This window comes from Rutidosis leptorrhynchoides, chromosome 3 (assembly GCF_046630445.1).
Source record: "Rutidosis leptorrhynchoides isolate AG116_Rl617_1_P2 chromosome 3, CSIRO_AGI_Rlap_v1, whole genome shotgun sequence".
Classification (NCBI taxonomy): domain Eukaryota; kingdom Viridiplantae; phylum Streptophyta; class Magnoliopsida; order Asterales; family Asteraceae; genus Rutidosis; species Rutidosis leptorrhynchoides.
Window position 1 is genome coordinate 675,315,076 of NC_092335.1, and position 11,773 is coordinate 675,326,848.

General features: G+C 32.2%; 1 protein-coding gene across 1 annotated transcript; it reads right to left on the reverse strand.

Annotated features, from left to right (window-relative positions):
• Positions 1–9,091: 9,091 nt before the first annotated feature.
• Positions 9,092–10,866, reverse strand: LOC139902638 (ABC transporter C family member 14-like). The gene is made up of 2 exons (XM_071885245.1): positions 9,517–10,866; positions 9,092–9,112 (listed from the first exon to the last, which is right to left on the reverse strand). The coding sequence occupies exons 1-2, from the start codon at positions 10,864–10,866 to the stop codon at positions 9,092–9,094; spliced, it is 1,371 nt and encodes a 456-aa protein (XP_071741346.1).
• Between the last annotated feature and the right edge of the window lie 907 nt (positions 10,867–11,773).

Genomic DNA, 11,773 nt, shown 5'->3' on the forward strand with positions numbered 1-11,773 from the left:
TGTACATATCGTATGAAAATATTAATATAGTATTTAGTTTATCCAAAACAAATAATAGTTCAAAGTTTCGTTTAGGAAATCTTATAACACGTAACATTACACTTTTAAACTTAATTTGATATACGTCCATGTTTATTTTAATCACCTTGATCTTTCTAAATAATATATCTTAATATCTATCGAATCAAATAACAAATGTTACTATCGTTTATATAACTAATTTGCAATCCTATATATATTTACTATACCTAAACATGTTTTAAATACACGTTGCACATTATACATATATATATATATATATATCTAGTAACCAATATTCTAACTTACGTTATTTAAACAAAGATATTTTAAATAACAAGTTTTATTATCTCGGAAAATGTTTTCGCACGTTTAAAAATAGATCAATCAAGTTTTATGAAATTCAAATCTCCACTAACTTCTGTCTAATCCTCAATAATAACACTTTTGTTCTTTTATGTAAATCACCTTATTAAATTTCCGAATACCGTTAAAAAGGTAAGGTTTTCCTAATTCAAAGTGGACCTCATAACGGAGACTCGTAATTCTAATTCAATGTATCTGATAAACCAATCATTTGATATTATCTTTTAATCTCGTCGATAAACTTACATTGAACAAACACGTTCATATAAAATATTATTTATTCAATACCTTGATAGCATTTCCAAGTTCATAAAAATAGATTTCATAGCTTATATTTATATTAACTAATGCGTTCAATGTTTTATTAATATATCTCAATTTAATAATCACACATGTATATGTATCTATATTTATTTACACATAATTGTTCGTGAATCGTTAGGCATGGTCAAAAGGTATTTGATTACATGAATATAGTTTCAAAACATTCAAGACTCAACATTACCGATTTTTGCTTATCGTGTCGGATATATATAAAGGTTAAAGTTTAAATTTGTTCGGAAATCTCCGGGTCATCACAGTACCTACCCGTTAAAAGAAATTTCGTCCCGAAATTTGATAGAGGTTGTCATGGCTAACAGTAAGAGTGTTTTCATGACGTATATGAACTGATAATTAGGGTTTTATCATCATTGATTAATATAGATAAAATGATTTGTTTTTGTGAAGAGCACGAATGAAACTATCACTTAAGAGTGAAAATGAATAAAAGTAAGTTTGACTTAACCGGTGACGTAGTCAAGATTGATTTCCGGAATTTAAGGAATTTAGAAGAAATCTTCATATTAAGATTTGATTCTTCGGCGATTTAGGAAATCAGGATCTTCTTTGAGTAAATGCAATAATCTGTTCCGATTGCTCTGTCGGATATTTTTCTATAAATCTACCCCCGTTGTTTCCTTACAACTCACACCTTCTATTCTTTCTCCTCAGTTCATACTTTAAAACATTCGTCAATATGCTCCATCCCATTCTGATCCTTGATATACTCTTAATTTTTACATCTGTCATCCTTCTCTTTCATCTACCACCGGAAGATTTTATTTACTTCTACTATTATCTTGGGGTTATAGTGTTATTAATTTTCCCGTGCCTTTACGTGGCAATAAGTATTGATATGCACGGTTTGTAGCTTCTGGGTGGTTGTTGGGTTTTATATCTTCCCTTATATTTCGATGTCCCTGTTTTTGTCTTCTATAGTCATCGTCATCCCCAGTTAATGCTTTCTTCTATTTACTGCGTTTCATACTCTAAATTTCTATTTCGGAGCTTTGTCCTTTCGTTTCTTCTTCTTGTGATTAAATAGCTCTTGTAATGGTCCAGAATTCGTAGGTATGGATTTCAGAATGAACACAGTAATTGTTCTAAGAAGGATAGGGTAATGGTAAATCCTGATTTGTTAAATTACCAGAATACCCTAAAAAGGACCGAATCATCAAGAAATATTTTCCTGATATATTTAGAGATTAGATAGAATGTAAGAGTCGTGTAAATGGTACATGATGACGGTATGTCCTGTGAATCATCACATCCATTAGAAACTCAGTATGAATTACTGTAATATAATGACGTTGATCAAGTGTCATTATATTATACTAACTCATGCATCAGTTCCCAACACTACTTCAAAAACATTCATATTCGAATTTTTCAGAATTTAGAAACTGACACGGTTTCTTTTATGTTGCAGATATTACGGAGAGATAAATGATACTTGATAAGAATAGTTGTGAAAATATCTCCAAAGATATGGAGAATATGTATAATGGAAGATACGAAGATATCTTATAACATTTAAGATATGATGATGATGAAGAATATCTGTCTGTGAAGGTTTAGAATAAGAAGTAAGGTGTTTGCTAACGAGTTCAGCAGGCACTGAATCATTTGGATCCTTTGAAGGCAGATTCAGTCTCTGTGATTTGTCCACGGCTTCCTTCATACTTTGCTCAATCCGTTTTTCAGTACCAAATCCTTTCTTTTTCTGAGCTTTACCATCTCACTATCTTTTATCATCAAACTTTTGACCGTTTAAACCATCTACAATTTTTATGTTTCCTCTGCATTTAATGCTAATATCTGAATCTTTGGTTAGCAATCTGAGGTGGGTTCAGAAGAATCGTGTTTTAGATGATTAAACACTGGTGGTAATAGAGTGGAATATGAAAGATTCCCCAGTAATAATGACGAAAGGGCAACGTATCTATCAAGGTTATAATAAGACTGGTCCGACTGAAAAATCGAAGTTGACTTGCTGGAGCTGTGACAAAATTGGCTACTTTGAAAAGGAATCGAAATGTTGTTTTTTTGCTAGAAGAATTCGATGCAGGTACATGTTAGATTATGACTTTGGTTTCGAGAGTTTTTCAGGTACAAAACTTCGGATAACGTGTGGTTGGATCATCATCTCAATTGTTTATTATTTGATGTGTCTTCTAGAATTTCGAAGGGATTTAATTGCAGATTGTCATAGGCAATATCCAAATGATTTTTCATATCCATCTTGTGTGTTACGATTAAAAGTGATGTTCTATCACAGTTTTGAAGTCAAAGTATAGCTTTGAAAAATGTAAAGATCTAAGAGTGATGATTTTGGTTGTATCTCGAGTTGAATTCTGAAATTCCCAAAATCAGAATATGTAATTAGATTCGAATGAGTATGGTTGTTTTGATTTCTATAGAAGAATGTATATTGGTTTAGTTGATGATTATTGAATCAGAATTGAAGAATGTAACATATTAATTGTGATTTTATATATCTCTCGGGTATTACCTACCCGTAAAAAAAATTTCACAAATAATATTTTGAACAAGAATTCTCATTACAACCTTTATGAAAATATATGTGGGTATATTTTCTTCAGATGTAATACAGATTCAATGAGTTAATATCATACTAAGCTCATTTGATTTTCGGATTGAATTAGAAATGAATTTTCTCTAAAACATTAGAGATTACATAATCTTTGCGGAGTATTTCACTAATGTAATCAATGCTTCAATATTTATATGTATTTCCTTAGTGAATCATGCTGATGCTCATAGAACTCTTGCTAACTTCGCAAGATACGAATATTGTTTTCCCGTAAATTTCGGGTATATCGAAGATGAAAGTGTATAATCAAACATGTTATTGAATGATACACTTGATTTATTATGAACCGGAGTTCATTAGATTGAAACAGAGATTGTGGTTAACGATGATTAAGTTGTTAATGAAGGATGTACATTATAAGATATTAGTAATATGAATTTAAACGAGTAGTATCTACTCTTTTTCAATTCATACTTAATAGCTTAGTACAAAAAGATTTATTATAATTCCAGAATTCATATATATAAAACATATAATAATTCTTCAGAAGGAATGAGTTAATACTATATAACTCGTTGATACAACATATTCGTTGTTGATTGGTAACGATTTCCACAGTGATTCTTGAACTGATGGGATTTGTGATGTCATAGGTGTTGCTGATTCTGACGATGCTGACGTTACTGACTATACTGGTGATGCTAACGGTATTGTTGCTGCTGATGATACTTCCGGTAATTGTCAGTGATGCTTGTATAACAAGTAAATCGCGCACCATCCTTGTTAGGGTTTCGATTCTTCCTTGACTCATTTTGGTTCACTCATCTGATTTAGGGTTAGGGTGGAAATAGATAATCTATAAGACTTTAGAGATTACATAATCGCCGTAGAATATTCCTCAGATGAAGTTATGAATCAATACTTCATCGTTTGTTGTTGTTGGTACTCCTTGGTATCTATGATGCGTGTGATGTTGATATCCGAGGTATAGATTATGATGTTGAGGCGTGTGATGCGAATGTGATTGTTGATGATGGTAATGGTGCTGTTGGTGTTAATGATGATGATACCGTTGATGCCGGTGATGCTGCTGATGTCTAGAGTATTGAGGTTTGCGATGTTGATGTTATTGGCGGTACTGATTATGCTGCCAGTGCTGCTGATGGTGTTTGTAATCCTTGCACTATAAGCCCCAAAGCCGTCACGCGTGCACGAAGTTCGTTAACTTCTGCTAGTACACCGGGATGATTGTCGGTTGGGACGAGCGGATAAATAAAATCTAGGATTTGATGTAGGATATAATCGTGACGAGATACTCTGGAAATGAGAGAGAAAATGGTTTCACGAACAGGTTCGCCGGTAAGTGCTTCAGGTTCATCGCCAATAGGGCAATTTGGTGGGTGGAAAGGATCACCTTCTTCTTGTCTCCAATAATTGAGGAGGCTACGAACCCATCCCTATTTCATCCAGAATAGATGATGGCTGATTGGTTGATCCATTCCGGTAACACTGTTTTCGGAGCTTGAGTGAAATTCCATATCGGCATAACTGTCGGAATCTCAGGAGTTCGAACTGGTTGAGGGATCCATCTCGTTTGATCAGGGAAATGAATTTTTTTTGTATGGAATAGATTATAGGAGTTAGATTTGATATTATTCAATACATAATTTACATATGTATATATAATACCAAAATCCCATAAATTACGGAGGAATCTTTGAAAAATGACAGTCAAAGTTCACAGTAATAGATATGCTAAGACAAGAATTCGTCTATACACTATTACGTAATAAATGCAGGAAAACGCGTCTAGTCTTAAGGATGATAAGTAAGTGATTTTTGACACAAATGATAAGCAAAAACTTTTGACATGCAGACACGGTCGAAGTCCAGACTCACTAATGTATCCTAACGACTTATCAGTTAGACACACTAATGCAGACCTGGTTCGCTAAGACCACCGCTCTGATACCACATGAGACGACCCGACCCAATCCATAGGGACGAATACAACAACATATGATTACATCGCGAGGTACTTGACCTCTAAATGATACATTTTACAAACATTGCATTCTTTTCAAAAGACAAACTTTCATTTACATCGAAAATTAACAGGCATGCATACCATTTCATAATATCCAAACTATAAATGACCTAATCTGTCATTTATTTGATAATAATCTCTAATGAACTTCAACGACTCGAATGCAACGTCTTTGAAAATATGTCATGAATGACTCCAAGTAATGTCCTTAAAATGAGCTAATGCACAGCGGAAGATTTCTTTAACACCTGAGAATAAACATGCTTTAAAGTGTCAACCAAAAGGTTGGTGAGTTCATTAGTTTATCATAATCATTTATTTCCATCATTTTAATAGACCACAAGAATTTCATTTCCAGTTCTCATAAATATACGTCCCATGCATAGAGACAAAAATAATCATTCATATGGTGAATACCTGGTAACCGACATTAACTAGATACATATAAGAATATCCCCTATCATTCCGGGATCCTCCTTCGGACATGATATAAATTTCGAAGTACTAAAGCATCCGGTACTTTGGATGGGGTTTGTTAGGCCCAATAGATCTATCTTTAGGATTCGCGTCAATTAGGGTGTCTGTTCCCTAATTCTTAGATTACCAGACTTTAATAAAAAGGGGCATATTCGATTTCGATAATTCAACCATAGAATGTAGTTTCAATTACTTGTGTCTATTTTGTCAAACATTTATAAAAGCGCATGTATTCTCAGTCCCAAAAATATAAAGGGTAAAAAGGCAAATGAAACTCACCATACTGTATTTTGTAGTAAAAATACATATAACATCATTGAACAAGTGTAGGGTTGGCCTTGGATTCACGAACCTATATTAATTATATATATTTATATGACGGTCAATATTTGTCTAACAATTTAGGCCAAGTCATAGTGTACCACAATCCTAATGCTCGAGTCTGACTCAACAGTATAGTAACATGTTATATTACCCATGCTCAGTTAAAATTCTAGTAAAAGGTGACGTGTGAAACAACGTATCACAATTGGTTTCATAATCATAAAATAGTATTTTAGTTTTTTTATAGAAAGTCAATACAAAAATATTAACTGAAAAGTTAACGGAAAAGTCAAAATTCAAGGTCAAAAGTCAAAGGTTAAAGTAAAAACGAGGTCGCATGCAAAAATACAATAACTTATACAAAAAAATGAATTTTCGGTCAAACATGCCTAAACGGCCTTTAGAAAAATTATCGGAGCTCTGATTGATAAACGGCCAAAGATAAAAGTTACACATTACCAAAAAGATTAAGCATAAATTTTACAGAAGTAAACTAAACCTAGACAACTCGTAGTTGCCAACGCGGTTTTGGCGTTTCAAAGTTAATTTTTCAGCTTTAATAAATTTACAAAAGTGACCGAGTAGCCTACTTTGGAGATTTTTAGAAAATTCCTCGAAACTCGGATTGACAAACGGACAAAGCCTGCAAATTCTAGTTACCACAAAGATATAACATGATTTTTGGCAAAAGTAAACACACATCAGGCCGACCATGACAACTGATACAACACTGATATTTTTAATAAAAAGTTTCAGCTCTTTTCAGAATTTTAAAATGTGACCAAACAGTCAACTTTGACGATTTTTAGAAAAATCGTCGAGACTCAAATTGACAACCGGCCAGAGTCGTTTGCTAGACCTTACAGCAAAAAATTCAGTGGTATTTTTTCTTAAATCTGAAACAACGCAGATCAGCGAGAATTTCAGTTCCCTTTTCGACATTTTTTCAAAATTTGCAAAACTTCTTTTGTCCATAACTTGACAACCGTTCAACGAAACGAGACGTGCTTTATATGAAAATTCATCTACTCGACGAGTAGAATCTAAATAACCACTTTTTATTACCCAGAAAATTAGTTCACTAATTATCATTAGCAATCTTAATTACGAAATTAATTGTTAAATTCATAACTTTCTAACCGTTCATCGAATTCATTCGATATCTAAATGAAAAGTTCTTAATTTTTCGCTAGCTTTCTAATGACATGCATATCTTATACCTTATTTCATCCCTAGTATAACAACCTTTAAGATTCAACATAACCTATCTAAGGGCAATATCAAATATACAAGCATGCATAATTTTATTTTCTCGAGCACTAGTCAGGGATACACTATTGATAAATAAAAGTTAAGTTATGAGTGCTCACGTATCAATATTGAGGTTCAATATTGTAGGAAGGGTACGTAGACGCAACGGAGATAACAAACACTAGATTGATCTCATGAGCATAACCCCCGAACATTACCCATAATCTCCAAAGCTATAACCCATAATTTCCTTAGCCCTATCCTACTTACAAAACCCGTTTGAAAACATTTGGGCAGCACCTCGTCGTAGTATTTTATGTATAATACTAATAATACTAACTCTAATACTACTAATAATAATATTAAGATTAATCAAAATAATCTTATTAATAATAATAATAATAATAATTATAATAGTAATATATATAAAGAGAGAGAGGGACGATATGAATGGGAAATAGATCATAAAATGAGAATGTTCGGCTTTTAAACGAATTTGGCCTCACCAACCATCTCATGTGATTGCATGACACTAATTTACAGCTATGATCACTTGTTTTCATTCGGCCGACACTTCTTTCCTTTTAAACAAACATATGTAACACGTAAGTTAAGTTATATATAATTTAATATTTAATATATTTAATCTTTAGAATTAATTAAATATTATATTATATTTACGCTCATGGTAAAAATATAATTTTTACAAAAATGACACGGTCGTGGTCTCACGACTCATGTACCACTTTCGGTTTTTCGGGCGCACTTTCGTACGTTTAGAAAACTAGCCTTTTACGTTACGCGACGTGTACCTTTTACAAAAATTAGACTTACTTAACAATAAATTACCTTTATAAAAATATAACTTATAAAGTTGAGCGTTGTGGTTATTTCCTTATATAAATCAAAGTCTCGTTATTTGTCAAATAATTTATTTTTAAATTAAATGTTTTGTGACATGTACCTTTATTAATAACTAGACTTAAATTAATTAAAAACTAACCCACTCAAAGTGTAACTTTATCTTTTGAGTATTTTGATCATTTCCTTTTATAAATTCTAAACTCGTGGTTTATCAAAACATGTTTAATATTATTAGTTTAAATCAAAACGTTTTGTGACTGATTTGATATTATTATTTATCCCTTTGTAAAATATAAATATATTTTCATTGAAAAATATAACCTTGTACATATCGTATGAAAATATTAATATAGTATTTAGTTTATCCAAAACAAATAATAGTTCAAAGTTTCGTTTAGGAAATCTTATAACACGTAACATTACACTTTTAAACTTAATTTGATATACGTCCATGTTTATTTTAATCACCTTGATCTTTCTAAATAATATATCTTAATATCTATCGAATCAAATAACAAATGTTACTATCGTTTATATAACTAATTTGCAATCCTATATATATTTACTATACCTAAACATGTTTTAAATACACGTTGCACATTATACATATATATATATATATATATATCTAGTAACCAATATTCTAACTTACGTTATTTAAACAAAGATATTTTAAATAACAAGTTTTATTATCTCGGAAAATGTTTTCGCACGTTTAAAAATAGATCAATCAAGTTTTATGAAATTCAAATCTCCACTAACTTCTGTCTAATCCTCAATAATAACACTTTTGTTCTTTTATGTAAATCACCTTATTAAATTTCCGAATACCGTTAAAAAGGTAAGGTTTTCCTAATTCAAAGTGGACCTCATAACGGAGACTCGTAATTCTAATTCAATGTATCTGATAAACCAATCATTTGATATTATCTTTTAATCTCGTCGATAAACTTACATTGAACAAACACGTTCATATAAAATATTATTTATTCAATACCTTGATAGCATTTCCAAGTTCATAAAAATAGATTTCATAGCTTATATTTATATTAACTAATGCGTTCAATGTTTTATTAATATATCTCAATTTAATAATCACACATGTATATGTATCTATATTTATTTACACATAATTGTTCGTGAATCGTTAGGCATGGTCAAAAGGTATTTGATTACATGAATATAGTTTCAAAACATTCAAGACTCAACATTACCGATTTTTGCTTATCGTGTCGGATATATATAAAGGTTAAAGTTTAAATTTGTTCGGAAATCTCCGGGTCATCACAGTAACCACAGTTGATAAACCTAGGTACACGTACAAAATGGCTAATGCCACTACAACTTGCAGTGGCATTAGCCATATCGCGTGTATTTGTAACATAACATCAGAAATTTGTTGCGCATCAACCGCCATGTAGTTCACGATCTGTCCTACACCGTGCGATTGTCGTGCAGAACACGAGAGGCGTAACCCTTTCTTGTATAGCGACGTAATTAACGACGAACGGATTAACATCCCGAGTTTTTGAGAATGAAAATTGAAATGATGTGATGATAAAACTTCGATAAATTTCGCTACAAGAAGAACAAGTACCAAATAATAACCTTCAAATTGATTTGTACTTTTCCCTGATGTAACATTGACAAATCGTTGAATTAGCAACGGCCCAACATACCCGACGCTTAGCTTAACCGTCGCTAAAACTCCAGTAAACGCTATATCTTTCCAATAGCAACGAATTAGTGTGGTTCGAACTGGATGTTTTGAATTCTCTTCGGGTTTGGGCCAGTTTTGTTCGAACATTAGTGACATTTTTTCGGCTCGGTGTTCGGGTGAAAGCGTCGGGATATCATCGATTGTTAATGTCGTTTTGTAACCCTTTTTTAGCAACGGATTTAACCATAACCAAAATGTTTTCGAAATGATTGAAGCAGACGCCCATCCGCTTACATTCGATGATTTGTTGAGCTCGTCGAGTTTAGATTCTGGTGTCACTGAAATCCCAGTTGAACCGTATAACGACGCAATCAAGAAGAAAGCAGAAAACGGTAGAGAAATCGATGTAATTACGTCACTAATTTTCGATAACTGAAAATTGTTAACTAAACCAACAATGCTCGAATATGCGATTAGTGCAATAGCGACGAAATTCGCTGCCCAAAATATACGAACCGAAACAGGATGAGTTATTGACTGAATTTTCGTCTCGTGAAAGATCAAAATCGCGATTGTAACGAACGATATGGCTTGAATTAACCAACATATTCCATTGATCAACTTCAATGTTGTTTCGGTGCTTTCTATAATACCGAAAACGGATAAAACCGTCGCTAAAACAGCTAACACTATGGAAGCTAGAAGACATAACTTGAACCAGATATTGGTTTGGACAGAAACTGGAGATTTAGCAACGAGTGGTTCGATAATCGTTTTATCATTACTGTTTTGTGAGGTGGATTTCGAATAGAGCTTTCGAATTGCAAAAACGAATGTGATAAACAGAAATATGGAATCAATGGAAGCTAAAAGTAGTTTTTGTGAACATGGAGATAATAAAATGAATGAGATCATTGAAGTGTTTGCTTCTGTTGCTGAATTTGAAACACAGAGTGGAGATGTTATTAGTGACATAAAAGTCATTTTGTCACTAAAAGATTTCAAAGTCAATGCAAGGGTCTTGGTTTTTTTTTTTTTTTTTTTTTTTTTTACGAGGAACCCTACTATAGGCCAGAGCACATTGGCCCCCCCACCGCAGGTAAACCCCGGGTAAACGGCAAGCCAGCCCTCCACCGCTACCAGGTAAGGCATTCTCCAGTTTGGTCATTAAATGCGGGCACCCCTTAGGATTGAACCCGAGACCTCCCCTTCACTGAAAGTGCTGGTGGTCACCCAGGCTAGGCCTGGATGGTTGGGTCTTGGTTTTGTTGATCTGCAATAAAAGAAGTAGAAAATCAAAACAGATATTGGGACTTTAATAAGAGGGAAATAAATAATGTGAAGCAGGTGGAGGATACACACAAATCATGAGTTCCAGGAAATCATATTTATATTTTTATATACATACATATATTATTACATATTTACGTATACATATCATAAAAAATAGAAAATATATAACGTATACGACTATAAATCCAACTAACATATATAAAATATTTAGTTACATGCTTCGCTGAGCCAATATACGTTCCTGACGGAATGGTTATCGTTTTACAAAACTGTGTGTTTAACAAAATAAAAATATAACAAAAAACACACTAGTTAAACCTACTAAATACACATAATCTAATTTTTAAAATTTAATCAATCAAACCCACGTTATTTAGTGATTTAAATTGTTAACAAAAAAAGAATAATGTTAAGCAAAAGTAAATAATAGAGAGTAATTGTTATTTACAACTTATTTATGCACATTAACAACATCTAATATGTTATTGTTAGAAAAATTAAATAAATATGTATATAGTAAAAAAAAAAAAAAAAAAAAGTTCGAAACTTCAAACTAATTAAAATGTAAAACCCATTTTAGATTTTTTGTAACTAAACA

What these genes read in the sequence shown, in the direction of transcription:
- LOC139902638 (XM_071885245.1), bottom strand. Translation starts at nt 10,866, where the DNA reads ATGACTTTTATGTCACTAATAACATCTCCACTCTGTGTTTCAAATTCA. An exon ending in ACCTAGGTTTATCAACTGTG is followed by an intron (nt 9,113 to 9,516) that starts GTTACTGTGATG and finishes ACATTGAATTAG; the next exon opens with AATTACGAGTCTCCGTTATG.